This window comes from Salvelinus sp. IW2-2015, unplaced genomic scaffold (assembly GCF_002910315.2).
Source record: "Salvelinus sp. IW2-2015 unplaced genomic scaffold, ASM291031v2 Un_scaffold3600, whole genome shotgun sequence".
Lineage (NCBI taxonomy): Eukaryota > Metazoa > Chordata > Actinopteri > Salmoniformes > Salmonidae > Salvelinus > Salvelinus sp. IW2-2015.
Window position 1 is genome coordinate 49389 of NW_019944878.1, and position 27404 is coordinate 76792.

At 43.4% G+C, this 27404-nt stretch overlaps 2 protein-coding genes across 3 annotated transcripts; both read left to right on the forward strand.

Moving 5' to 3' along the window:
- Positions 1-561: 561 nt before the first annotated feature.
- Positions 562-4886, forward strand: LOC112076156 (pancreatic secretory granule membrane major glycoprotein GP2-like). The gene is made up of 5 exons (XM_070441208.1): positions 562-678; positions 1676-1921; positions 2136-2295; positions 4617-4692; positions 4830-4886. Exons 2-5 carry the CDS (start codon positions 1722-1724, stop codon positions 4847-4849), a joined length of 456 nt encoding a protein of 151 aa, XP_070297309.1. The 5' UTR covers positions 562-678; positions 1676-1721; the 3' UTR covers positions 4850-4886.
- A 13314-nt stretch (positions 4887-18200) lies between these two features.
- On the forward strand, positions 18201-27226 carry LOC112076154 (guanine nucleotide-binding protein G(I)/G(S)/G(O) subunit gamma-5). Of its 2 annotated transcripts, none has more exons than XM_024143029.2 (3): positions 18201-18405; positions 23546-23670; positions 25968-27226. In XM_024143029.2, exons 1-3 carry the CDS (start codon positions 18316-18318, stop codon positions 26008-26010), a joined length of 258 nt encoding a protein of 85 aa, XP_023998797.1. In that variant the 5' UTR covers positions 18201-18315; the 3' UTR covers positions 26011-27226. The 2 variants fall into 2 exon arrangements, with proteins under 2 accessions (XP_023998797.1, XP_023998796.1); XM_024143028.2 differs by having other exon boundaries at positions 18203-18405; positions 25965-27226.
- Positions 27227-27404: the final 178 nt, after the last annotated feature.

The following is a 27404-nucleotide window of genomic DNA, read 5'->3' on the forward strand; positions in this document are numbered from 1 at the left end:
TAGGAGTGCATATGAGAATTTGTAATTCCTTCTTTTCATTTGGGTTCTTGAATAACACTCCCTGTTGTCTTTCTTTTCTCATCCTCTGTCCTCTCTTTCTCTCTTACAGATCAGCCTGTTTTGCTGCACCCAGCGGTAGTGTGTGGGCGGAGCCTGGTACAGGTGGGTCTCAACAGGACTAACCTGGAGGCCGCTGGTCTGGATGCCACCACCGCTAACTGGCCGACCCCGCGGTGTAACGCTCACGAAGAGCGTGGCGGCATGGTATGGTACCAGGTGGAGCGCACGGAGGGCCCCTGCGGACACTCTGGAGGGAGAAACAGACCCCGACCCCGTTCACCCCGTTCCTCACGAAACTTTCAACAGAGAACACTTCCTGTGAGACATGTTGCCATCAACAGAAAATGATGAACAGATGAACTGAAATACAATAGTCCAAGATTATTATTATTCTGAGGACTGGGGAGAGGTCCTCTCCTGGCTTCTATCTTCTTCCCTTTTCCCCCTTTCCCAGACAAACGGATCTGATGCTATCCTTTTCGCCATCTTTTCCAACAGTTTATTCATCTACCACATTCACAACGTGTCCTTCAGCCGACCCGTGAGCGTGCCSTTCTCCTGTGCCTACCCTCTGGAATCAGAGACCAGCCTGGATGTGGCCATCAAACCCTACCTGTCGTAAGTGGAGACGTTGCAGTAAACAATGTCAAACATGGACAATGTAACACAACAGGGGTGCAACTTTCACTTGGGACGGGGGACATGTCCCCCTCCTCCACATTCTGAATTTACATTTTTGTCCCCCCCCCAAGTTTTATCATTGGAATGTGATTCAATACAGGCAATGGTGTACTTTAGGACCATGCAGACGCCTCCGAGCAGTCAGGTAGGCTGTTTGGAGGGTTTATACGACTGGATTTAAACATGATAATAATTATGTCCCCCCCACTTCTAAAACCAAACCCTGTAACACAATGTAACACAATGTAACACAATGCAGGCGAACACATGTCGGACTGTCAGTATCCTGTTATTGTATAAACAGTTATTACTTTAAACCTGTGGTTCTTGATGATCCTTTAGATAACTAGATAAGAGTTTTGCACCTCCTCTGTCCGCTCATCACAGTACTGGTTGTTCTGGTTGTACTGGTTATTCTGGTTGTACTGGTTGTTCTGGTTGTTCTGGTTGTTCTGGTTGTNCTGGTTGTTCTGGTTGTACTGGTTGTTCTGGTTGTACTGGTTGTTCTGGTTGTACTGGTTGTACTGGTTGTTCTGGTTGTTCTGGTTGTACTGGTTGTTTTGGTTGTTCTGGTTGTTCTGGTTGTACTGGTTGTTCTGGTTGTACTGGTTGTACTGGTTGTTCCAACAAAATACTCAGCTGAAGCTGGCTGTGTAATAGTGTTAAAACTATAATAATAATCATTTCTTATCTTATCTAAAGTCACTTTGGGTGTCTTGAAAAGTGCTTCAAAAATAATGTGTATTTATTGTTATTATTATTATAATTATTTTAATTATAATTATTGTTATTATAAATAATAATATAAACAATTCATTTTACTGAGCCTGTAAAGTGCATTTCTCGCATTTCTCACCCAAGTCACTTTGTTTGTCCTTCACCATCTCTGACTGCATCTCTTATTAACCAAATCTCCTATTTGCCCATTTGACAGGCTGAAGGATGTCCAAGTCGGTAAGGGCTCCAAAGTGGGCTCCAACATGACTCTGTACCACAGCGACAACTTCACAAAGGCTTACCCAGTGGGCGGAGTCACCTTGCCGGTGGGTTCCGTGCTGCACGTGGGTGTGTCCGTAGAGGAGTCTGAGACGGAGCGTTTCGTGGTCGTTCTGGAGGACTGCTATGCCACGCAATCCCCCGACCCTGAGGACATCATGCGATACTACATCATTCAGAACAAGTATGTGTGTCTTGGTTTACACTCAAGGAACCTATGGAGGTTTTCCCAGACACAGATTACGTCTGGTCCTGAACACTTTAAATTGAGTTTCTCCATTGAGAATGCTTTTTACTCCAGGACCAGGCTTATTCTGTGTCTGAGAAACCAAACCCTAATTTTTGTGTATTTTTTGTTGCGTTATCTAACCTAAACCCTGACCCTCCCTGTTTCTTAGATGTCCGACTGAATTCCGTCAGGTGAGGGTGGAGGAGAGCGGCTCGTCTCTCAGGGCTCGCTTCTCTGCTCTGCTGTTCCTGTACCAGGGGGACTACCGGGATGTCTTCCTGCACTGCAGACTCATCCTTTGTGACCAGAGGAGCTCCTCCTGCACTCCAGTGAGTCCTGCATCTTTCCCGCTGACTCATCCACTCTGTTTGTGGTCTCTCTCTGGTCTCACTAATTTTGTGTGTGGTGGTTTCTGACTCTCCTGAGTCTCTCTGTCTCAGTATCTGGTCTCTCTGACTCCTTCCCGTCTCTCTGTCTCAGTGTCTGGTCTCTCTGACTCCTCGTCTCTCTGTCTCAGTGTCTGGTCTCTCTGACTCCTCATCTCTCTGTTTCAGTGTCTGGTCTCTCTGACTCCTCGTCTCTCTGGCTCTCCTGAGTCTCTCTGTCTCAGTAGCTGGTCTCTCTGACTCCTCATCTCTCGGTCTCAGTGTCTGGTCTCTCTGACTCCTCATCTCTCTGTCTCAGTGTCTGGTCTCTCTGGCTCTCCTGAGTCTCTCTGTCTCAGTAGCTGGTCTCTCTGACTCTCATCTCTCTGTCTCGGTGTCTGGTCTCCCTGACTCCTTCTCGTCTCAGTGTCTGGTCTCTCTGAGTCTTTCTCGTCTCTCTGTTTCAGTGTCTGGTCTCTCTGACTCCTTCTCATCTAGTGTCTGGTCTCTCTGACTCCTTCTCGTCTCTCTGTCTCAGTGTCTGGTCTCTCTGACTCCTCGTCTCTCTGTCTCAGTGTCTGGTCTCTCTGACTCCTCGTCTCTCTGTCTCAGTGTCTGGTCTCTCTGCCTTCTCGTCTCAGTGTCTGTCTCTCTGACTTCTTCTCGTCTCTCTGTCTCAGTGTCTGGTCTCTCTGACTCCTTGTCTCTCTGTCTCAGTGTCTGGTCTCTCTGACTCCTTCTCGTCTCTCTGACTGGTCTTTCTGACTCCTCGTCTCTCTGTCGCAGTGTCTGGTCTCTCTGGCTCTCCTGAGTCTCTCTGTTTCAGTAGCTGGTCTCTCTGACTCCTCATCTCTCTGTCTCAGTGTCTGGTCTCTCTGACTCCTCATCTCTCTGTCTCAGTGTCTGGTCTCTCTGACTCCTTCTTGTCTCTCTGTCTGGTCTCTCTGACTCCTCGTCTCTCTGTCTCAGTGTCTGGTCTCTCTGACTCATCATCTCTTTGTTTCAGTGTCTGGTCTTCTGACTCCTCGTTCTCTGTCTCAGTGTCTGGTCTCTCTGGCTCTCCTGAGTCTCTCTGTCTCAGTAGCTGGTCTCTCTGACTCCTCATCTCTCTGTCTCAGTGTCTGGTCTCTCTGACTCCTTCTTGTCTCAGTGTCTGGTCTCTCTGACTCCTTCTCATCTCTCTGTTTCAGTGTCTGGTCTCTCTGACTCTCATCTCTTTGTTTCAGTGTCTGGTCTCTCTGACTCCTCGTCTCTCTGTCTCAGTGTCTGGTCTCTCTGGCTCTCTGAGTCTCTCTGTCTCAGTAGCTGGTCTCTCTGACTCCTCATCTCTCTGTCTCAGTGTCTGGTCTCTCTGACTCCTTCTTGTCTCAGTGTCTGGTCTCTCTGACTCCTTCTTCTCTCTGTTTCAGTGTCTGGTCTCTCTGACTCCTCGTCTCTCTGTCTCAGTGTCTGGTCTCTCTGACTTCTTCTCGTCTCTCTGTCTCAGTGTCTGGTCTCTCTGACTCCTTCTCGTCTCTCTGTCTCAGTGTCTGGTCTCTCTGACTCCTTCTCGTCTCTCTGTCTCAGTGTCTGGTCTCTCTGACTCCTTCTCGTCTCAGTGTCTGGTCTCTCTGACTCCTTCTCGTCTCAGTGTCTGGTCCCTCTGACTTCTTCTTGTCTCTCTGTCTCAGTGTCTGGTCTCTCTGACTCCTTCTTGTCTCAGTGTCTGGTCTTCTGACTCCTTCTCATCTCTCTTGTTTCAGTGTCTGGTCTCTCTGACTCCTCGTCTCTCTGTCTCAGTGTCTGGTCTCTCAGACTTCTTCTCGTCTCTCTGTCTCAGTGTCTGGTCTCTCTGACTCCTTCTCGTCTCAGTGTCTGGTCTCTTCGACTCCTTTTCGTCTCAGTGTCTGGTCTCTGACTCCTTCTCGTCTCTCTTCTCAGTGTCTGGTCTCTCTGACTCCTTCTCGTCTCAGTGTCTCCTCTGACTTCTTCTGCGTCTCTCTGTCTCAGTGTCTGGTCCTCTCCTGACTCCTTCTCGTCTCAGTGTCTGGTCTCTCTGACTCCTTGTCTCTCTGTCTCAGTGTCTGGTCTCTCTGACTCCTTCTCGTCTCTCTGTCTGGTCTCTCTGACTCCTCGTCTCTCTGTCTCAGTATCTGGTCTCTCTGACTCCTCGTCTCTCTGTCTCAGTATCTGGTCTCTCTGACTCCTTCTTGTCTCTCTGTTTCAGTGTCTGGTCTCTCTGGCTCTCCTGAGACTCTCTGTCTCAATGTCTGGTCTCTCTGACTCCTTCTCGTCTCTCTTCTCAGGTATGCACCAAAAGGAAATATCGCTCTGTCACCCCCTCCGTCCCCCTCGAACCCCTCACCATCGGACCAATCACCTGTGAGTACGACCTCATAAGTTATCAATCAAAACCAATAAGTGAATAGATGTCAATCAAACAAATTATTTTGATGTCAGTGATGGACACTCAGGTAACTAACTAAATAACTAACAGTGTATTTGTTTTTGACTTTCAGGGTCCCAAAATGAAGTTTGAACTTCATGAATCCCTGTCATGCTTCCTGTATCCTAAATAGACAATGAACTCAGTTATTTAAATGATTCATGTGAAGTTCATAAACCTATCTCACATATACATCATTTATGTCGTAAACCAAGCCATTTCATATTTAATATCTTACATACATCCAGTTATAAATAAGGATATTTTTAGGATATTTTAATCTTTTTCTTATGACTAGAATAACTGGGAAAACATTTATTTATTGAATCAACACAAATTAATTGTTGAACCTTTAACGAAGGCGTGAGGCCAGAAAGTGTATGAGCTGGCCACTAATGTTTAAAACGTGAAAATAAATGGACATCTAGTTGGGATTATATCAACACAAACATCTCCCTTTTCTAGTTCACACTGCAGCTATAATATTATTTCATCCTATTGCTCTAAAATGCTTTGTTTGTGCAGTAATTTAATAGTGTTATTAAAGATGATACCTCTGGCCTGCTCGCCTCCCTACCACTGAGGAAGTACAGTTCCCGCTCAGCCCAGTCAAAACTGTTCGCTGCTCTGGCCCCCCAATGGTGGAACAAACTCCCTCACGACGCCAGGACAGCGGAGTCAATCACCACCTTCCGGAGACACCTGAAACCCCACCTCTTTAAGGAATACCTAGATAGATCAAGTAATCCTTCCCACCCCCCCCCCCCCCCCTTAAAAGATTTAGATGCACTATTGTAAAGTGGCTGTTCCACTGGATGTCATAAGGTGAATGCACCAATTTGTAAGTCGCTCTGGATAAAGAGCGTCTGCTAAATGACTTAAATGTAAATGAATATAAATGAATGTATCAGTGTATCATGTACTGTGCATGTAGTTACTAATGTTCTAAAATGCTTGCATGTGCAGTAATTTAATATGTTAATAAAATATAAATGATAGAGAGTGCGATTAATTATTTAACAATTGAACTGCCAATGATTGAGGCGAAGAATGTGCAGAAGTGACCTGATTTTATATACGGTGATACACAACTAAATTTCGTGCTCACTCTTGTATACAAGTATCAAATAATCAAATTACAAACACTATGACCCAGTTAAGGGTGCTTAAATAATTACACACAGAAAACAATGTTAAAAGTCGTTGTCATTCATCACGACTAACAAACAACAGACACACATCAGCCATACTCAATTCGGAAAATGCCAAGGCGCAATGCACCCCTTTTAATATTTCTCATCCACCAAAAACTATCCATAGTATCTAACCACTTATGGTAAAATATCAAAAATCTGCCAAAATGTCTTAACACCTAATATATTGAAGGAATCTATATAGATTACACTATAAATTCCAACAATCTCACCTATTACGACCGCATATATGAGATGTTATACAAAGAAAAATAATAAATATTGATTTTCAAAATACGACAATTATGATACTCCTAAATACTCCTCGCCTCAGTCTAGACAAATATACATCACCCAGGCTTTTTAACACACAGAGAAAAACTTTAGATCCTGACATTTTGTAACCCTGTTTTCTTCGCGTCTTTTTAACCCACCGATCATTTGAAAACTGCGCATTTTCCACCCTACCACCGAGAGTCCGAAATAAAGATTGACGAGCCTTGAGTATAGAATATGAGCCAAGAATGGACTGTTTAAAATAAATCATTCCACAACACTCATATTTAAACAGCAACTTGTGTGATAGGCACTTGTATTGAGCTAAGACACAGCGCTGTCATTTAGACCTAAGACAAATCTGCGCGTAATCCGACATAGCGAGTAATACACCTTCATAAAAACACCCTAAAATCTCATCATATAAATTATAGTTCTAGGATGCAATAAGGTATATTATTATTGTTTCCCATAGCATCCCAAACATTTCAACTCCCTTTATTGTAAATTGGTGAGATTACATTCTTGGGTTGACGCATAGATCAATACTATAATGCTAAGCCTCCCCTGTCTAGTTGGTCATTGTGAGAATAGCATGTCTTGGGCGTATATAGATAATGCTAATTCTCCCCTTGTCATTGAGCTTTTGATTTGTTTAACACTAATTGTGATTGAGGTATTATGTCGTTGAGCTAAGAAGTAGGCTTTATGAATGCCCCTATATTGAATCTTCCCCTTCAATGCGTTTCAAGGAGTGAGAGTGTAGTTTTTAGCATGATTGTGCCTTCTACTTGATTGAGTGTCATTAGACAATAGTAGAAAATAAATTGCCTAATCTATTCCACACACACACGAAGTTGAATTGAAGCGTAAAGATCGGTATGATAGAGAATGCGCTACTCCCTGGCGCGGTCAGGTGAGAGGGGAGCATGCTTTTGGGGTGTATGCAAATAACACTTAATCCCCCGCATTGTCGCAGGGAGAGTGAGGCAGTCGGATGAGAGAGAATGCGAAGCGCCCCGGCGCCAGTGGCAGCGGAAGAGCAGCGGGGGGATGCGAGAAAATTGCGAATGCTCCCCGTCATTGCAGTGAAGAGCAGGTCGGCGGAGAGCGGTGACCGCGGAACCGCACGCAGCAGGAGGTCGGCGATGCACAGAGGGTAGTACCACAAAACTCAATTTGAGGCCTGGATGCTAGCCACCGTGAAATTGATGTCCATGAAGAATTAGTGCAGAAAACAGAGGAGATTGCGTTTTACTGGACGATATATATATAATTCTGTCCAAAATAACATATCTCGACCACCAATAATTTACTCAGAACACAGCTAGAGGACCAGAAGAAGACAAATATATATCACCATACCAAAACGAACGGGCTAAAGCAGCCAAACAAGGTGTGAGGAGCATTCCCACTAACACAGATGTAGGCGAGCACTAGATAGATATCCAAGACTTAGTCGAAGAATGGAGGAGAAAAAAATAATAATTTTAATACATTTGATTCAGGATGTAACACATCAAAAAATTTGAAATAAGTCAGAGCGTATGAATACTTTATTGAAGGCACTGTATGTGCCCATTGAAAATCACAAAGTCCCGGGTCCTGACAAGTCATAGGCGTTCTTATCTGTTTGTGCCATGAAATTTACAGTGGAACGCAGTATCCACATTCAACAACCAGGCAGCAAGAGAAGATACCAGCAGACAACTGACGTAGGTCCTGTATGCACCAGAGAAATAATATCTATGTTATGGTTGTCAGAAACTGTGATTATTGGATTTCTACCATGGCTTCCAGGCAGTCCACCATTATATAATAATCTGAATTGTTTATGATGTTTTCAACATGGCACCATTGAATCCTTTGACCATCCAAACAATGGGGGGGGCGGTAAACATCCACTTTTTCTGTGTTGCCAATGTTTTGTTCAAAAAGGATGGCAAATACCATTACATGGTTATGCGCCGGAATGGAAAAATTACTGTCGCCATAGCTGCCAGGAGGCATTTTTGCGAGTGCCTCCCATATATAAAAATGTTCCATGCAGTCCCAAAACTGTTACCCAAGTTTTGTCATGCTTTTTATGAGGGCGAAAAAATAAGTAGAACCACAATCTTCACATATTTTGTCTGCGACTAAATATACTGTACGTTTCAACATTTTTCTAGAGAATGTCTGCGCATTACTATAACTCTGATTGTCCTGAAGAGGTTATTGACAATGTCAAGGGATAGTATGGCTTGTACATGGCAACTATCTGATACTTTATTTCCCTCATGTCCGTTTCATTCCAGCACAGTAAGTGGGTTATATCTTCATTGAAGATTCTATCATTGAAAGCGGAGGTGCTCACGACAGTATGCTAAAAAACAACACTTATCATAATATTTTAATTCAGGCTCACGTCAAAGTTTTGTTTGAACCGAGACAATGTCAAGAGAAGGACTTTGGTTATAAAAGTCTCTCATTTCAGTAAATGGTGAAAAATGTGTTTTGAGTTACAGTGATAGCTGCATTAACAGTTTTTCTCAATCACGTTTTTTTGGAACAATGTTGTCGATTTTCAAAAACAGTCTCGCAAGACAAAAACTCGTGGCCAGCCAAAAACACTAAATGTGTTTCTCGAAACGTAGCGGGTCTCTTTTAAAACCAAATACATTCATCAAAACTATTGAATCTGTCACCAATTGCAATACATTTATCAAAAAAGAACAGGACTCCCTGCCAAAAAAAAAGATCTACTGCAACCGTACTTACAAGTTGTAAGTCGGAAGTTTACATACACTTTTAAGGTTTGATCATTTAAAACTTGTTATCAACCACTCCACAAATTGTCTTGTTAACAAACTATAGATTTGCCAAGTCGGTTAGGACATCTACGTTGTGGCATGAATACAAGTCATTTTTCCAACAATTGTTTACAGACAGATTATTTCACTTTATAATTCCTGTATCACAATATCAGTGGGTCCAGAGTTTACATACCACTAAGGTGACTGTATGCCTTTAAACAGTTTATGGAAAATTCCAGGGAGATTGTCATGGTTTTAGAAGCTCTGATTAGGCCTTAATTGACATCATTGAATCCAATCTGAGGTTCTGATTCTAATTGCTATCATTATGATAAGAATCTTTAAACACGTGCAACTAATTACCTTTTGAGAGAAAAAGTATTACTATTAATATATATGTATCCTGATAAATTATTAGTATTAAATTGTTTAACCACACATTTGGAATATTATTTATGATTATAGCTAAAGGCAATCTTAGAATGACATTAAAACCCAAAAAAAACAAAAAAATAAATTAAAATAAATATCGGCACCTGGAAAATCCAAACTCCCGCCACCTTGCTCCTCGCGGGCCGTCAATCCATGTTCCAGGAAGTGATACAAGAACGTCTTGACAGTTTGTATCAAAAGGTACATCACTCCACCCACTTCAAACTACAGAATTGCCTCACATCAATTACACAGTATTCTTAGATAGAGTTATTTTATTACATCCAATCATGAGAAAGATATCAGAAAGAAAATCACGACCAATACATCATGAATCAAGGGTGTCGAAGAGAATAATCTTTCGTCCACACTTACATCATGCTGGACATCGTGCTAGAGATTATAGAATGATTAAGAGTCTTAGAACAAGTTGCACAATCTAAGCCCCTGGTTTCTTATTGGCTCTAGTCTAACTCATCGCATGTAGCTCCCCAGAGTCTCTGTTCGCGCCCAGCTCGTCCAGCCGCGCACCGGAGTCCGGGACGACGCACAATTTGGCATAGCGTCGTCCGGTTAGCGAGTTCTCCGTAGGATATCCTGCTCATCGCGCTCAGCACTCCTTGGCGGCCGCGCATCGCGCTACCGAGGCAGGTGCACGGTGTTCCTCGACAAAATTGGTGCGGCTGCTTCCGGTTGAGCCGCTTGTTAAAGAAGCAGCGCTTGTTGGTTGTGCTTCGGAGGACGCAGGCTTCGACCCTCTCTCCCCGAGCCCGAACGCGGAGTTTGTAGCGATGAGACAAGATAGTAATTACTAGCGATTGGATACCCACGAAAGGGGAGAAAAGGATTAAAAATATATAAATATATAAAAATAAAAATTGTCCCTTTTATATGTTTCTCATTGTTGGAATCTCTTCATCTTTTAAAAGTAATTATATTCTCCCGACGAGCAGGGTCTATTTGTAAATAAGTATTCAGTTGTCATTTTTAAACATTTGCCCAAAAATGTCTAAAAGATTATTTTCACTTTCATTATGGATTGTGTGTATATTGATGATAACAATTAATTTAATCTATTTAGAATAAAGCGTAACTATCAAAATGTTGAAAAGGGAAAGCTGAAACCGAATCACGCGTAAGTATTCAACCAACCTAAACAACACGTTAGATCCCTTGCAGCGATTACAGCTGTGAGCCTTTCTGGGTAATTCTCTAAGAGCTTTGCACACTTGGATTGTACAATATTTGCATATTATTATTTTTAAAAGTCTTCCAGCTCTGTCAAGTTGGTTCATTTCTCGACAACCATTTTCAAGCCAATTTAAGACAAAACTGTAACTAAGCCCCTCAGGAACATTCAATGTGGTCTTGGTAAGTAACTTCGGTGTAGATTTGGCCTTGTGTTTTAGGTTGTTGTCCTGCTGAAAGGTGAATTTGTCACCCAGTGTCTGTTGGAAAGCAGATTGAACCAGGTTTCCTCTAGGGTTTTGCCTGTGCTTATAGCTGTATTCTGTTTATTTTTATCCTTAAAAAAACTCCTTAATTCCTGCCAATGACAAGCATACAGCCATGCTTGAAAATATGAAGAGTGGTACTCAGAGATGTGTTGGATTTCCCCAAAAGATAAAGCTTTGTATTCAGGACATAAAGTTAATTTCTTTGTTAACATTTTTGGGAATTATACTTCAGTGCCTCAGGAATGTATATTTTTATTCTATACAGGCTTCCTTCTTTTCACTCTGTCACTTACACTGAGTATACAAAACATTAAGAACACCTGCTCTTTCCAAGACAGACTGACCAGGTAAAATCAAATCAAAGTTTATTTGTCACATGCGCCGAATACATCAGTGAAATGCTTACTTACATTAGTAACCAATAGTGCAAAAAAGGAATTAGGTGAATAATAGCTAAGTAAAGAAATAAAACAACAGTAAAAAGACAGGCTATATACAGTAGCGAGGCTATAAAAGTAGCGAGGCTACATACAGACACCGGTTAGTCAGGCTGATTGAGGTAGTATGTACATGTAGATATTGTTAAAGTGACTATGCATATATGATGACCAGGTGAATCCAAGTGAAAGCTATGATCCCTTATTGATGTCACTTGTTAAATCCACTTCAAATCAGTGTAGGTGAAGGGGAGTAGACAGGTTCATTCCTAAGAGTCTAAGCCATTGGGGGGTAAATATGTTGGTATGTGGGGGGGGGGTTTTTAACATGTATTTAACCCCATTTTTTTGGATAGGTACAAAACTACCTCCATTTCTTCATTCATTTTTTTCCGTTAACTGGTTTACCTTCAGACGAGTCCAGACCGACTTGTGGGGTCATAGAGCAAAATGACGACCATCGTGTTTCGTGAGAGTCTCCCCTTTCAATGAGTGGTAGCAAAACGGTTGGACGCTACAGACGTACGTTTCAAGGTTCCAAAACCCACTCTAGCTCTGCGACACTCGGGGATGTGGTGGATTGAGACGGTGGATTGTTTGTAATACTCAGTATAGATTAGTATTGTGGAGTAGCTATAATGTTGTTTGGTCCATTCTCAGTTTTCTCTCTATCACAGCCATTCAACTCTGTAACTGTTTTAAAGTCACCATTGGCCTCATGGTGAAATCTCTGAGCAGTTTCCTTACTCTCCGGCAACTGAGTTAGGAAGGACGCCTGTATCTTTTGTAGTGACTGGGTGTTTTGATACAAAGTGTAATTAATAACTTCACCAGGCTCAAAGGGATATTCAATGTCTGCTTTTTTTTTTGTTTACCCATCTACCAATAGTGCCATCTTCCTCTTCCTCCCTGGGCTTTTTGAATCTGTGTTGTAAATCACTGCGTTGACTGGGGGACCTACAGATTCTGTATGTGTGAGGTACAGAGGTGAGGAAGTCATTAAAAAATCATGTTAAACATTATTTCACACAGTGTGAGTCCATGCAATTTATAAACTGATTTGTTAAACTGTTTTAGGATTGCCATAACAAAGGTGTTGATTACTTATTGACTCAAAACAATTCATTTGTACAATTTAAAGAAACAACATTTAATTCCAGTTTGACATTGATGTATTGTGTGTAGGCCAATGACACAAAATCTAAATTTTATCAATTTTAAATTCAAGTTCCAACCAAACCTGAGTTGCTGTGTGTGTGTGCTTTGATAATGTCAATAAATAACTCTGTATGATGATGCTCATTGTCTAATGATTGTCTATTTGCTCTGCAGTAAACAGTTTACTCCAGCAGGGGTTAATGTAGGCTAATAAATAGACTAGCCGTGTCAAATGGACACCATGCGAGTTTCCCGTCACTTCAATAAACAGACACAAAATTTGACTTCAAACTGTAGACTACTTATTTACTTATTTCTTCATGTCGGCTATACAGGGGCCAGCTGCAGTTGTTACAACAAGTTTTTATTTGAAAAAATTCACATACATTTTTATTATTTCAATTCATAGATATTCACACACACACACACGTTTAATTTATTTTTTATTTATTTTTCTATTTAACTAGGCAAGTCAGTTAAGAACAAATTCTTGTTTACAATGACAGCCTACTCCGGCCAAACCCGGACGACCTGGGACAATTGTGCGCCGCCCTATGAGACTCCCAATCACGGCCGGTTGTGATACAAGCCTGGAATCAAACCAGGGTCTGTAGTGATGCCTCTAGCACTGAGATGCAGTGCCTTAGACCGCTGCGCCGATCGGCATTTAGGGCCATTTAAGTGTAAATACATCTCTAACAAGAAGTAAATGACTTGAAGTGTAAAACGAGGTAGAAGAAGGGCTTCTTCCAACGAGTCCTCGCTCCTAGCCCAATAATGGACTAAAGGAGACTAACGTCACCCCTGTTCTGTTTAAATGGTGAATTGTCTCTGGAGTTAATTATTATATATTTTTCCGTTGACATGAAAAATAAGGTTCTTATGCTTCCAAAACCGTACGGCAAGTGATGTGTATTAACGGACCAAACTCGTTATGGCACCTTGATGGAAACCACAAACTGATAAGGCAGATGTATCTTTATCTCACAATTATCTAAATCACTGGTGAGAAGTTGTACATTGTAACATCTGAAATTGTTCATCAACAACTAGCAGTTTAGCTATGGCCCTTGATACCACATGTCACTGATGGCCCTTGATACCACATGTCACTGATGGCCCTTGATACCACATGTCACTGATGGCCCTTGATACCACATGTCACTGATGGCCYTTGATACCACATGTCACCGATGGCCCTTGATACCACATGTCACCGATGGCCCTTGATACCACATGTCACCGATGGCCCTTGATACCACATGTCACCGATGGCCCTTGATACCACATGTCACTGATGTGGGTGATAATTGTTTTATTGCATTTCTGCTACTTCCGTGATTGATAGAATATCTGCATCATGAAATGAACAAACATGCTCATATTGAGGACATAGGTAAAAACAATTGGAGCAAAAAGTATTTGTGCCTAAGTGTGAACAACAGGAGAGTCTGTCCTCTTGCCTCATCAAGATAAACGTGGTTATTTTATCCAACGGAAGTAGAGATTGTAATCACACATCTTCCGCTGCAGGAAATAGTCTGGAACAAACCCTTGTTGTAGCCTTTAAGGGCTAACGGGAGTACTTATAGTTGTGATCCGCGGTAGACTGTTCATTAACATTGTTCCACACTTTGGATGTTAATTTAATATTTGGTCTGCTGCTTTGTTATGTACTGCAGGAAGCTGATGCAGCATCTAAGTGGTAAAGGAGGATGGTGACGTTTGTATATTTCATGTGTTCAGCTTTTGTATCAACCAGTGCTGTGTTTTCTGATTTAGGTGGAGGATAGTCATACGTGGTGGCATTGATGAGTACAGCCGTCTCGTTGTTTCTCCGTGCTTCCAGCAACAGTCGCAGCAGTACTGTCATGGATTGCTTCATGAATGCTGTCTCCAGAAATGGCTTTCCCTCCAGAGTTAGGACGGACCAGGGAGGAGGAAACAACAYTGCTTGTTGAATGTAATASATATTGAAAATATTATTTAGAAAATAGAGCTACATGCATCATTAAAAGGTCTTCTTGACCTACACGTTGATTACATTCTGTAGTGAGTGATGCATGCGGCTACATTTTCTTCTGTAAATGATGTTTGACAGCTTTATTGCTTTCTCCATGCTTTTGAAATGTATAAGCCTTTAAATTACTTTTTACAGACYACTTCTACAAATGAGGTTACACCTGCGGCAGCACCTATTCCTGTGGCCGCCCATCTTCTGCACCACTTCTTGTAAATATGTATACTTTAACTTTTGATACTAAGTATATTTTAGCAATTACATTTACTTTAGATACTTAAGTAGAATTTTATTAACCAAATACTTCTAGACTTTTTCTCAAGTAGTATTTTACTGGGTGACTTTCACTTTTACTAGAGTCATTTTCTATTAAGTTATCTTTACTTTTACTCAAGTATGACAAGWGGGTACTTTTTCCACCACTGGGTTAAGACCGTATTCTCTTGTATCAAACGGAGCAGATCCCTTGGCTTTAATGTCAYGGTAGGGGACACAATGGTTACTGCCAAAGATACCGTAAGCTACCTTGGATGGAAGTTAGATAGGTGACTATCTGTACCACATCATACTGTAATGCAATTGTTTTATGCATTAAAGAAAAAAGCATCAGTGCTGCTGCACAGTCATTGCATGGGCCACGTTCAGTCTCCAGATAGAAATGCCAGGAATAGAGCCGACATGATTCATTGTTTTACATGTCATAGAGACATGTTTGTTCTACATAACATTATTTCTATCTGAAGGTTCCAGAACGTTGTGTCCTGCTGAACACGCCCCTTGTCTAGGCCGTGTGTGTTTTTTTAATTGCACAAATCACGTCTACAATACAAAATAGATGAAAGTGTAGACTACAAAGCTTAGCATAGGATTTTACAAAGAATACCTTGACGTACATCCCACAGGTGTTTTATAACTCTGTGTTGGTTTCTTAGCCTCTAGCCTAGTTTCTAATGACCGTCTCTGAACGGAACATAAGAAACATGTACAGGAATTTGGGTTTTCTTGGCAAATCATGAATGTTAATCATGGTTACCTGGGGGGGAGGCTACGCTGCAGTAGATGGGGCAGACTTAGTCATTTGGAGGCCCATGTCTATAGAGAGCAWTAGAAATTGTGTATTTTTGTAGGCACCAATGCTAGTCGGAACTAGGAAGCTCAGAAATGTCCAACTTGCTGATTCGTTGGACACTGCACGTATATAACTACTACCAGTTAGCAAGTCGGAAATGTGAGTTTTTTTTTTTCTAGTTACGACTAGCATGTGAAAGCAGCGCAACTCTGCCATGGCTCGTTGGCCAAAGCCTATGGGGAAATTAATGTTTTTGGGGGGATAAATGGTGAAAATAAGGTCTGTGCCTTGACTAATTAAGCAAATACATAAATAGATATTCTCTCAGAATAAAATCGCTCAAAAAATGTATTACAAACTAACAAGCCTGTCTGAGAGAAATATTTGGATCAGTTCGGCCTATGGGTCTCCTTTCGATAGGTTACCAGGTATAGTGATGCACATTAGCAGGACAGTCATATTGTTACTGGTCTCCTTTCCATAGGTTACCAGATATAGTGATGCACATTAGTAGGACAGTCATATCGTTACTGGTCTCCTTTCAATAGGTTACCAGGTATAGTGATGCACATTAGCAGGACAGTCATATTGTTACTGGGATATACTGTATATTGGTATTAACAGATAGAATCAGGAGAAGCACATAACTCTAATTGTGAGATACGCTGCCTGTCCTGGTCTGGTGGAACATCATTCTTCTGAATGCACTCTAGCCTATGCGTATCGCAATTTGAAACATTTCAATCATTTTAAAATCATGGCCACACATTTCTCTATCCCAGGCCCATCGAACATTGGAGCCCTTGCTCTGCCAGTGGCTACAGCTGAGAGACAGCAGTAGTCAAAGGTACGCATGCAGTCTTTTTCTTCTTGATACAGAGTCCGAAACCCTCCCAGCCCACATCAATTCTCAGAATTTGAGACCCAGCCCAGTAAAAGCCTCAAGCATGAACATTAAGGCAAATTATGTAGGGCCTGTTTTATTTTGTTTCCATAATTATATATATATTTTAAATACATATTTTTAAATAAAGATGGTGGATAAATGAAGATAGCTTACTCAGGCCTTTTATCATTGAAAAACATTGTCAGTTCCAGACTGGGTGACTGCCATAGACACCAATGGAATAGCAGCTTGGTTTGGTCTACTATAGTTCATTGACTTTAATTGAACCAGAAAAAAAAAGTGAGTGGGGTGTCTAGCTTCCGCTTCCGTCTCGGTTGACTGTTATGCCTAATGGTAAATCTGCCACTGAGACGGGCAATTACAGGCGTTTTCTGATAAAAGCATTTCTTGAGTTAAATTACACCCATTGATGCTCGTCATTGGTCCGTGGCCGTTTCTTTCGCATTGGGGACAACAGCTGTTGAAGACTGGCGATAGCTACGTTTCCATCCAATTGATGACAGATTTTCATTCGAATATTCTCAAATCCGCATATAAACAATATGTTTTCCCAACAGACAGGTGTTTTCATCAAATTGACTTGTTGCAGATAAAAGGCTGTGCGTGATGACGTGGTGCACATAAAATACTTTTGCAGTAAAATTCCCCATGTACCAAATAAAATAAAGATAAATCACTTTTGCATTGGAACACACAGAATAGTACTCATCTATCCACGTGCTAAATTAAGTCATATCTGTTTTCACCCGACTTCGCCACAGGCCAGGGAAGGAAGCCAGGTTCCAAATCGAATGCGATCAACTTTCAGCTGGTGTAAAACGGGCGAGATTAATCGAACCTACTCACTGTAGTGAAGCCTAACCCGCCACGTCAGTTATCCTAACCTGCTATATAAACAAATAATTTAGTGTCGAGAAACGGTCAGTCTCATTATCATCGGAATTGACCAAAGACAAGCACCAATGGGCGTTTCCTACTGTCAAGAAACGATCACATCAAGAAACGCCCTGAATTGCGTTCTGCAATTACACCATATTGGAGACTGCGTAAACTACAAAGAGGTTACATGCACACAATAATACGATTATTGTGGATAGTCAGATTAATATAATAGTTCGTTTTAAAACGTTTATTCTTGCAAAACATGTAACGATTTCCCTAATAAGCCAGTTTATATGGCCACATCTGAAATCAGGATACTGCTTTGCCATTTGATAAATGCAGAAAATCGCCAATCAAAATCAACGTTCTACCACGGTGACCATGTTATCTTTGCGAAGACTATTTGATTCTGATTTAGGACATATAAAGACAAAGTTTGTCTGTGAAAATTGTTTATAAGATGCATACTTTCCGTTTTTACCGAACTCCTCTCATTCGCGCAAAAGAGCGAAGCTTCGCGCTACCGGCTGCTGGCMCATCAGCAGATGAAATGCACCGCAGACCACSCCGATTCTGCTGTTTACGTGTCCTAATMATGTTTTTGAATTGCTCAGAAACCCAGGTGTGTTAATCAACGTATGCTTACTTCGATCATGACCTTGCGCCGATTAAGATAAGAAGAACAAGGTGTTTACATGACTATTGCCATACTCGGCCTTCATCCATAATCAGTTTAATATCAAATAGTTAGTGTGAATGTGAACGTACTTAGTGATCGATTGACSGACAACCAATTAGAATGTTGTTGTTGAGGAAACGTTGTGTCGGGTGGGCGGGGAGAGAACGACAGACTGACTGCTTCACAAACTCTTGACACTTTCACTCACAGTCGCCCTAGTAGGATAACCTACTTTCGCACTTCTGACCCTCGACATGTCAAACAACAACGCCAGCAGCAACTTGGTCGTCGCTCAGAGAGTAGTGAAACAGCTGCGGTTGGAGGCCAGTGTCCGTAGGATCAAGGTAAAAGGGATAGTAGCAGCAACACTAACACCAAACAAACACGGAAGAGCTGTTAACGACACTCCTGTCGCTGGAACAGCGTAGCGGCTTGGAGTAGGCTAGGCTAGTGACGTGAAACAAAGTAACAAACACGACGTTACAATGATRCAAAGGTTGCTTTATGAAGTTGTTATGTTAGGTATAATACAGTCGTACATGTTGCTACCTTGTATCAATGTTGTCATGTTACAAATGTCTATTGAACAGTAGGCTGGTCTACATCGTCGCCTCCTGTCAGTAGGCTAGTATTGTTGACATAGCCAAAAAGAATAAAGGCGATCAAATGGGAAAGTAATTCATAATTCCATCAACTTGTGCCTGCTATCGAGACAGTCCTAGGACCATGGTCCTGCATCGGTGGCCTAGTGAACTAGATTGAAAGTCGGGTCATAGTGTAGGCCTATCTTGGATGAGTCAGTTCACTGACATTCCCACGGGTTAGTAATATTCCGAAGCCATTTTTTTCTTTCTCTAAGTAAACTTGTCATATTACTGCCTCTGCCTAGTGTAGCTAGGCTACTCCTAGCTCCCAAAAACCCTTTTCCGCATGAATGGTTTTCAGCCATTACATTTGGCTCTATGTATGTAAACTACAATTCTGAAGCTGTGCTTTAACGTTATTAATCATCACTTTCGGAACCTATACCAATATGCCCCTTTTCTTGTCTCAGAATATTTTAAATATATTAATAAATATACAGTTACTGTAGCCATAGACGCTGGTTGGGTGGGTGGGGAGGGGCTGTGTCTACAGTAAGTGTATATTTTTTATTTGAAATATTATTTCTAGCTGACATTAAAGATAAGGGGCATATCAGCATATGTTGCGAAAACCGTTTCGGGAAATCGATGATTAATGACGTGTGTATCTTATTGTAGCCATAGGGGGCGGCATTTCTCCCCGCACTGCTGACCAGTATTTTGCTCAGCCCTTTCACGAGTAGACTAAAAGGCCTAGTGCACTAATTTGATTTGATGGGGGGGAAATATGAATGACCTTTATAACTGATTTACCAGGGGTGCTGCAGCACGCCCAGGACCACTCCCCTTGGCTATGTGCATTTCACACTATGTTGAGGTTAAATCTGACTAATTTTTGTATGGATGTCAACCCCAATACTTGTTTACGTCACCAATCAACTGCATTAGTTTAACGACTGACTACCACCAATGATTTCTGTAAGCTAGTTATGCTACCAGTTTATATGAATGGTAGTTAGCATTTAGCAGTCACTTCTTCTAAACCTGAAAAGGAACAACTTCTAAATGTTATGCAGTGAAAACAGYCAAATATATCTAAATCAGATTTTAGTAACCRCTCTTAMAAWWCATCAATCATGACGGATTTGACAAATATCCACTTTATTTCAGATTTGTTGGCTGTGCACCAATCCAGCATCCTATCCCCCACTGTCTGCATTCCAATTACCTCTTTACCACATCTATCCCCATTACCTCCCGGATCTCTTTCCAGGAGTTCAAACCAATCCCCCCAACTCCACCCCCACCGTCAACCAATCATGTCAATGTGGAGCCCTTCGCATTGTTACAAAATGTGGCGCGCGTTACGCACAGGTGTTTGGAGCAGCTAGATAGGCCGCCACCTGTGCTAATTAGCTATGTCTTCCGCAAACAAGCGCTGTAACATGGCCATGTAGGAACACTAACCGTAACTCTTATGGTGTGTAATCATTTACATGTTTTTTTTTTTTTTATGTATTTCTCGCTGAAATTATAGATTTAATTTATTTATTTAACCTTTATTTAACTAGGCAAGTCAGTTAAGAACAAGTTCTTATTTACAATGCCAGCCTACCCCGGCCAAACCCGGACGACGCTGGGCCAATTGTGTGCCGCCCTATGGGACTCACGATGACAGCCAAATGTGATACAGCCTGGAATCGAACCAGGGACTGTAGTGATGCGTTCCTTATGTTTCCAAAACGGTACCACAAGCGATGTGTTTTCATGTTTATAGCAAAGCATCAGGGCTCCTAACAAAGATCCCCTGGTCAGCAGACACTTATCGTCAATAAGCACTAAAGTGGTTGTTCCACTGGATATCATAAGGTGAATGCACCAATTTGTAAGTCGCTCTGGATAAGAGCGTCTGCTAAATGACTTAAATGTAAAATGTAAATGTAAAGTAGTTAGAATCTATGAATGGGGTAGGCTACTTCCTGTACAGGGCATGAAGTACTCTCTTCTTTGCATTGGAAATCCAGCTGTAGCCTAACTGTTGTTTAGTCACTAGAAAATGTATTCAAAACTTCTGTGTTAATCTGTTACTATGGAAATGAGGCTGTGTAGTAACACCAGTGCGGTACAAGTTTTAATGTCACATGCACAAGAACAGTGAAATGCCATTTTGGTCAACTCAAAACCCGACAATGCAATAATCAATAACAATGTATTACTAGAAAAAAAAACACGTGAAATAAGAAATATCAAGTACAGGATAAAGTACAGTATGTAGGTCGGCATTCTATATACAGGAAATATTTTGAGTCAGTTCCAATACCATATTTACATGTGCAGGGATACTGGAGGGATGGAGGTAGATATGTATAGGGGCAAGGAGACAGGGACACTGGAGGGATGGAGGTAGAGATGTATAGGGGTAAGGAGACAGGGATACTGGAGGGATGGAGGTAGATATGTATAGGGATAAGGGGACAGGGACACTGGAGGGATGGAGGTAGAGATGTATAGGGATAAGGGGACAGGGATACGCCATGCGATCCAGGGCGGTGCTATTGCCATACCGAGCAGTGATGCAGCCAGTCAATATGCAGTACGGAGCCCTTGTTTCCTCTGTCAGCTCTCCACTGTGTCGACACCTGTCATGTGTTAGTAGCATACAGGCCCGGGTTCCCAGGTTAAACCTAGTCCTGGTGTGTCTACACCTGTCATGCATACAGGCCCGGGTTCCCAGATTAAACTAGCCTGTGTGTGTCTACACCTGTCATGTGTAGTAGCATACAGGCCCGGGTTCCCAGGTTAAACCTAGTCCTGGTGTGTCTACACCTGTCATGTGTTTAGTAGCATTCAGGCCCGGGTTCCCAGGTTAAACCTAGTCCTGGTGTGTCACACCTGTCATGTGTTAGTAGCATACAGGCCCGGGTTCCCAGGTTAAACCTAGTCCTGGTGTGTCTACACCTGTCATGTGTTAGGTAGCATACAGGCCCGGGTTCCCAGTTAAACCTAGTCCTGGTGTGTCTACACCTGTCATGTGTAGTAGCATCAGGCCCGGGTTCCCAGGTTAAACCTAGTCCTGGTGTGTCTACACCTGTCATGTGTTAGTAGCATACAGCCCGGGTTCCCAGATTAAACCTAGTCCTGGTGTGTCTACACCTGTCATGTGTTAGCATACAGGCCCGGGTTCCCAGATTAAACCTAGTCCTGGGTGTCGACACCTGTCATGTGTTGTAGCATACAGGCCCGGTTCCCAGGTTAAACCTAGTCCTGGTGTGTCTACACCTGTCATGTGTTAGTAGCATACAGGCCCGGGTTCCCAGATTAACCTAGTCCTGGTGTGTCGACACCTGTCATGTGTTAGTAGCATACAGGCCCGGGTTCCCAGGTTAAACCTAGTCCTGGTGTGTCACACCTGTCATGTGTTAGTAGCATTCAGGCCCGGGTTCCCAGGTTAAACCTAGTCCTGGTGTGTCACACCTGTCATGTGTTAGTAGCATACAGGCCCGGGTTCCCAGTTAAACCTAGTCCTGGTGTGTCTACACCTGTCATGTGTTAGTAGCATACAGGCCCGGGTTCCAGGTTAAACCTAGTCTGGTGTGTCGACACCTGTCATGTGTTAGTAGCATTCAGGCCGGGTTCCCAGGTTAAACCTAGTCCTGGTGTGTCACACCTGTCATGTGTTAGTAGCATACAGGCCCGGGTTCCCAGTTAAACCTAGTCCTGGTGTGTCTACACCTGTTCAGTGTTAGTAGCATACAGGCCCGGGTTCCCAGGTTAAACTAGTCCTGGTGTGTCTCACACCTGTCATGTGTTAGTAGCATTCAGGCCCGGGTTCCCAGGTTAAACCTAGTCCTGGTGTGTCGACACCTGTCATGTGTTAGTAGCATACAGGCCCGGGTTCCCAGATTAAACCTAGTCCTGGTGTGTCGACACCTGTCATGTGTTAGTAGCATACAGGCCCGGGTTCCAGGTTAAACCTAGTCCTGGTGTGTCTACACCTGTCATGTGTTAGTAGCATACAGGCCCGGTTCCCAGGTTAAACCTAGTGTCTGGGTGTGTCGACACCTGTCATGTGTTAGTAGCATACAGGCCCGGGTTCCCAGGTTAAACCTAGTCCTGGTGTGTCTACACCTGTCATGTGTTAGTAGCATACAGGCCCGGGTTCCAGGTTAAACCTAGTCCTGGTGTGTCTACACCTGTCATGTGTTAGTAGCATACAGGCCCGGTTCCCAGATTAAATTTAGGCCTTGACTAAAAGCATGTCCATGAGATTTCTCTATTTAAAGCTCATTTTGATCCAGAGAACTAGGCTTGATATTGTCCGGGAAAACCGGCCCATAGTGTATATAGCTCCTGTATGTTTTCACTCCAACCCCAGGTGTAACCAACCTGTTCAACGCATCAACCAGCTAATTATTAGAATCAGGTGCGCTAGATTAGTGTTGGAGCGAAAACCTACAGGAGGGTATCTCTCCAGGAACGGGGTTGGAGTGAAAATACAGGAGGGTATCTCTCCAGGAACATGGTTGGAGTGAAAATACAGGAGGGTATCTCTCAGGAACATGGTTGGAGTGAAAATACAGGAGGGTATCTCTCCAGAAACGGGGTTGGAGTTGAAAATACAGGAGGGTATCTCTCCAGGAACATGGTTGAGGTGAAAATACAGGAGGGTATCTCTCCAGGAACGGGTTGGAGAGGCCCTGGTATCTAGGGGCAGTTTCCCGGACACAGATTAAGCCTGGTCCTGGACTAACTACAGCTTTTAATAGACATTCTCCATTGAGATCACTGTCTAGTTCAGACTAGGTTTAATCTGTGTCTGGGAAGCCGCCCCTAATGCATCAGTCCCATTCGTATATCTTCTTGTATTCTGTAATGAATAATTATTGTAATGAACCCCCAGGTGTCTCAGGCTGCAGTGGAGCTGAAGAACTACTGTCTGCAGAATGCTCACCAGGACCCTCTCCTGATGGGGTACCCTCCAGTGACAACCCCTTCAGACCCCCAAGTCCTGCAGCCTGTTCTGAGGTAGTCTAGAACACCTTCGTCCACTCTCCTCCTCTTCCTCCTCTTCTCGACAGGTCGCCTCGAGGTTAGAGCACTGGACCAGTAACCAAAAGGTCGCTGGTTTCGGACACCGAGCTGACAAAATGAAAAATCTGTCGCTGTACCCTTGAGCAAGGCACTTAACCCGAATGACTCCAGGGGCGCTATACAATGGTGACCCTGGTCGTGACCCCACAGGGGAGTTGGGATATGCAGAAAACACATTTACATTACACACTTGTGTAACAGGACAAAATATATGCCCCCACCCCCAAATTAAAGTCCTGCAGCTTGGTCTGAGGTAACCTAGTACACAATCTCCTGTCCTCCTCTTCCTCCTCTTCTCTTTTTCTCACCCCCCTAATTCCTGCAGCCTGTTCTGAGGTAGCCTAGAACACCTTTATCCACTCTCCCCCTCTTCTCCTTCTCTCTCCAGAGTCCTTTGCAGCCTGGTCCGAGGTAACCTAGTACACAATATCCTGTCCTCCTCTTCCTCCTCTTCTTCTTTCTCACCCCCCTAATCCTGCAGCCTGTTCTGAGGTAGCCTAGAACACCTTTATCCACTCTCCCCCTCTTCTCCTTCTCTCTCCAGAGTCCTGCAGTCTGTTCTGAGGTAGTCTAGGACACCTTTATCCACTCTCCCCTCTTCTCCTTCTCTCTCCAGAGTCCTGCAGTCTGTTCTGAGGTAGTCTAGGACACCTTTATCCACTCTCCCCCTCTTCTCCTTCTCTCTCCAGAGTCCTGCAGTCTGTTCTGAGGTAGTCTAGAACAACCTTTATCCCCTCTCCCTCCTCTTCTCTCTCCAGAGTCCTGCAGTCTGTTCTGAGGTAGTCTAGGACACCTTTATCCACTCTCCTCTTCTCCTTCTCTCTCCAGTGTCCTGCAGCCTGTTCTACGGATGTACACCTTCGTCTCCTCTTTCCCTCCCTTCTCTTCTCCACTCTCTCCCCTGTTTCCAGTCTCCTCTTCTCCACTCTCTCTCCCCTGTTCCAGTCTCCTCTTCTCCACTCTCTCCCCTGTTCCAGTCTCCTCTCCACTCTCTCCCTTCTCTACTCTCTCCCCTGTTCCAGTCTCCTCTTCTCCACTCTCTTCTCCCTGTTCCAGTCTCCTCTTCTCACTCTCTCTCCCTGTTCCAGTCTCCTCTTCTCCCTCTCTCCCCTGTTCCAGTCTCCTCTTCTCCTCTCTCTCCCCTGTTCCAGTCTCCTCTTCTCCACTCTCTCCCCTGTTCCAGTCTCCTCTTCTCCACTCTCTCCCCTGTTCCAGTCTCCTCTTCTCCACTCTCTCCCCTGTTCCAGTCTCCTCTTCTCCACTCTCTCTCCCCTGTTCCAGTCTCCTCTTCTCCACTCTCCCCCCTTTCCAGTCTCCTCTTCTCCACCTCGCTCCCCTGTTCCAGTCTCCTCTTCTCCACTCTCGCTCCCCTGTTCCAGTCTCCTCTTCTCCACTCTCGCTCCCCTGTCCAGTCTCCTCTTCTCCACTCTCGCCTCCCTGTCCAGTCTCCTCTTCTCCACTCTCGCTCCCCTGTTCCAGTCTCCTCTTCTCCACTCTCGCTCCCCTGTTCCAGTCTCCTCTTCTCCACCTCGCTCCCCTGTTCCAGTCTCCTCTTCTCCACGCTCGCTCCCCTGTTCCAGTCTCCTCTTCTCCACGCTCGCTCCCCTGTTCCAGTCTCCTCTTCTCCACGCTCTCTCCCCTTGTTCCAGTCTCCTCTTCTCCACGCTCTCTTCCCTGTTTCCAGTCTCCTCTTCTCCACTCTCTCTCCCCTGTTCCAGTCTCCTCTTCTCCACTCTCTCTCCCCTGTTCCAGTCTCCTCTTCTCCACTCTCTCTCCCCTGTTCCAGTCTCCTCTCTCCACTCTCTCTCCCCTGTTCCAGTCTCTCTTCTCCACTCTCTCCCCCTGTTCCAAGTCTCCTCTTCTCCACTCTCTCTCCCCTGTTCCAGTCTCCTCTTCTCCACTCTCTCTCCCCTGTTCCAATCTCCTCTCCTGTCTGGGTTTTAGGATGGGATAGATGCTGGTGAATTGGCAATATGTCAGATCCTCTAATTAGAATAATTATGTGTGTGGTTGATAGTGTTTGTTTATTTACCATACCTCTCTGTGCCCCCCCCCCTCTCTCTCTTTGTCTCTTTGTCTCTTGTGTCTCTCCCTCTCTGTGTGTCTCTCCCTCTCTCTGTGTGTGTGTCTCTTTCCCCCCACCCTCTGTCTGTCTCTCTCTGTGCTCTCCCTCTCTCTGTGTCTGTCTCTCTTCTCTCCCCCCCCCCTCTGTCTGTCTCTCTCTGCAGCAGCAGTCAGTGTATGGAGGAGGAGTTGTTGCTGTATGTCCTATGAGGGACCCTTCCTCTTCTCTCTCTACTGCTGGTCTGTTTGTGTGCTGCAGCTATTCCCAATGTTAACCTCTAGCCTGATCCCAGATCTGGCATGCCAAGGCACGACAATGACCATATAGATGTTGTCAAGACCGCAGGAAACAAGAAACAGATCTGGGACCAGGCTAGACAGTCCATGTATTAAGATAAAGCCTAGTAGTGCCATTATACATGTATGTTCAGGATGTTGATGTGATATCCTATTTGTTATGATGATGATGATGACATTGTATTAGGGTTGTAACTTCCTGAAAATTCCCCAGTTTTCCAGAAATTCCTGTTGGAAGATTCCTGGAATCAGGAGGGAATAAGCAGAACATGCAGGAATCTTCTACTGGAATTTCAGGAAAATCTGGAAAGTTACTGTAGTTCTGAAACCCTACATTGTATCTATGCACTGTACTTTCCATCAGTATGATATCAGCCTCTGACAGGCAGCCAGTGAATGTGCCTTTTGAGGTTGTCTCTCTTTGTGTCTCCCAAATAGCACCCTATTCCCTATATAGTGCACTACTTTTGACCAGAGCCCTATAGTGCAGTATATAGAGAATAGGGTGTTATTTATGTGTCCGACGACATGTACAGCACAATAAGGAAGTGACCAACAGTTGACTGTTTTAACCAGGGTATGTATTGATATTTAGCCTACAGTTCTTAGCCTATTTGCCTACATGCTGTCTTGTCACCTTCTATTGCTCGTGTTCCACATGCAGTATACTTCCTGGTACAAACTACCACACGGTACAGGTTGACATTCTCAACCCAGGGATACAGAACCATAGAATTAGAATATAGAATTCATGCAGAACACTAACCACATATTCCCCAGTTGTWCTCTATACAAGAGACTGGCAGGTACATGTTTCTTTTAAACTTTCCTCTACCTATTTTATTTAAGGTTTTATGAAATAATCAGCCTTTTTATCGAAGGGTTCGTTCATTCGGTCATGATGATATTGATGTGATCTTAAATGTTACATTGTTGTGCCCTCCTGTACCTTTTTTAGGAAGACACTCCTGTCCTGGCCTTTCTCCCTGGAAATTCTCATGTCCTTCTCACGTTGTTCCACTAGCCTACATTCAGTCACCGATAACACTGTAGCACGTTGTTCCACTGGCCTACATTTAGTCACCGATAACACTGTAGCACGTTGTTCCACTAGTCTACATTCAGTCACCGATAACACTATAGCACGTTTTTCATAGCCTAATTTCGTCAGATAACACTGTAGCATTTTTTTCACTAAGCCTACATTCCAGTCACGATAACACTGTAGCACGTTTTTCCACTGGCTACATTCAGTCACCGATAAGCTGTAAGCGTTTTTCCACTGCTACTTCAGTCACCGATAAACT

Excerpts from the sequence above, each read along its gene's own strand:
- LOC112076156 (XM_070441208.1), top strand. The coding sequence starts at position 1,722 with ATGACTCTGTACCACAGCGACAACTTCACAAAGGCTTACCCAGTGGGC. Across the intron at positions 2,296-4,616 it reads GGAGCTCCTCCTGCACTCCA|GTATGCACCAAAAGGAAATA; the intron begins GTGAGTCCTGCA and ends CTCTCTTCTCAG. Across the intron at positions 4,693-4,829 it reads CACCATCGGACCAATCACCT|GGTCCCAAAATGAAGTTTGA; the intron begins GTGAGTACGACC and ends TTTGACTTTCAG.
- LOC112076154 (XM_024143028.2), top strand. The coding sequence starts at position 18,316 with ATGTCAAACAACAACGCCAGCAGCAACTTGGTCGTCGCTCAGAGAGTA. Across the intron at positions 18,406-23,545 it reads CCAGTGTCCGTAGGATCAAG|GTGTCTCAGGCTGCAGTGGA; the intron begins GTAAAAGGGATA and ends ATGAACCCCCAG. Across the intron at positions 23,671-25,964 it reads GTCCTGCAGCCTGTTCTGAG|CAGCAGTCAGTGTATGGAGG; the intron begins GTAGTCTAGAAC and ends CTCTCTCTGCAG.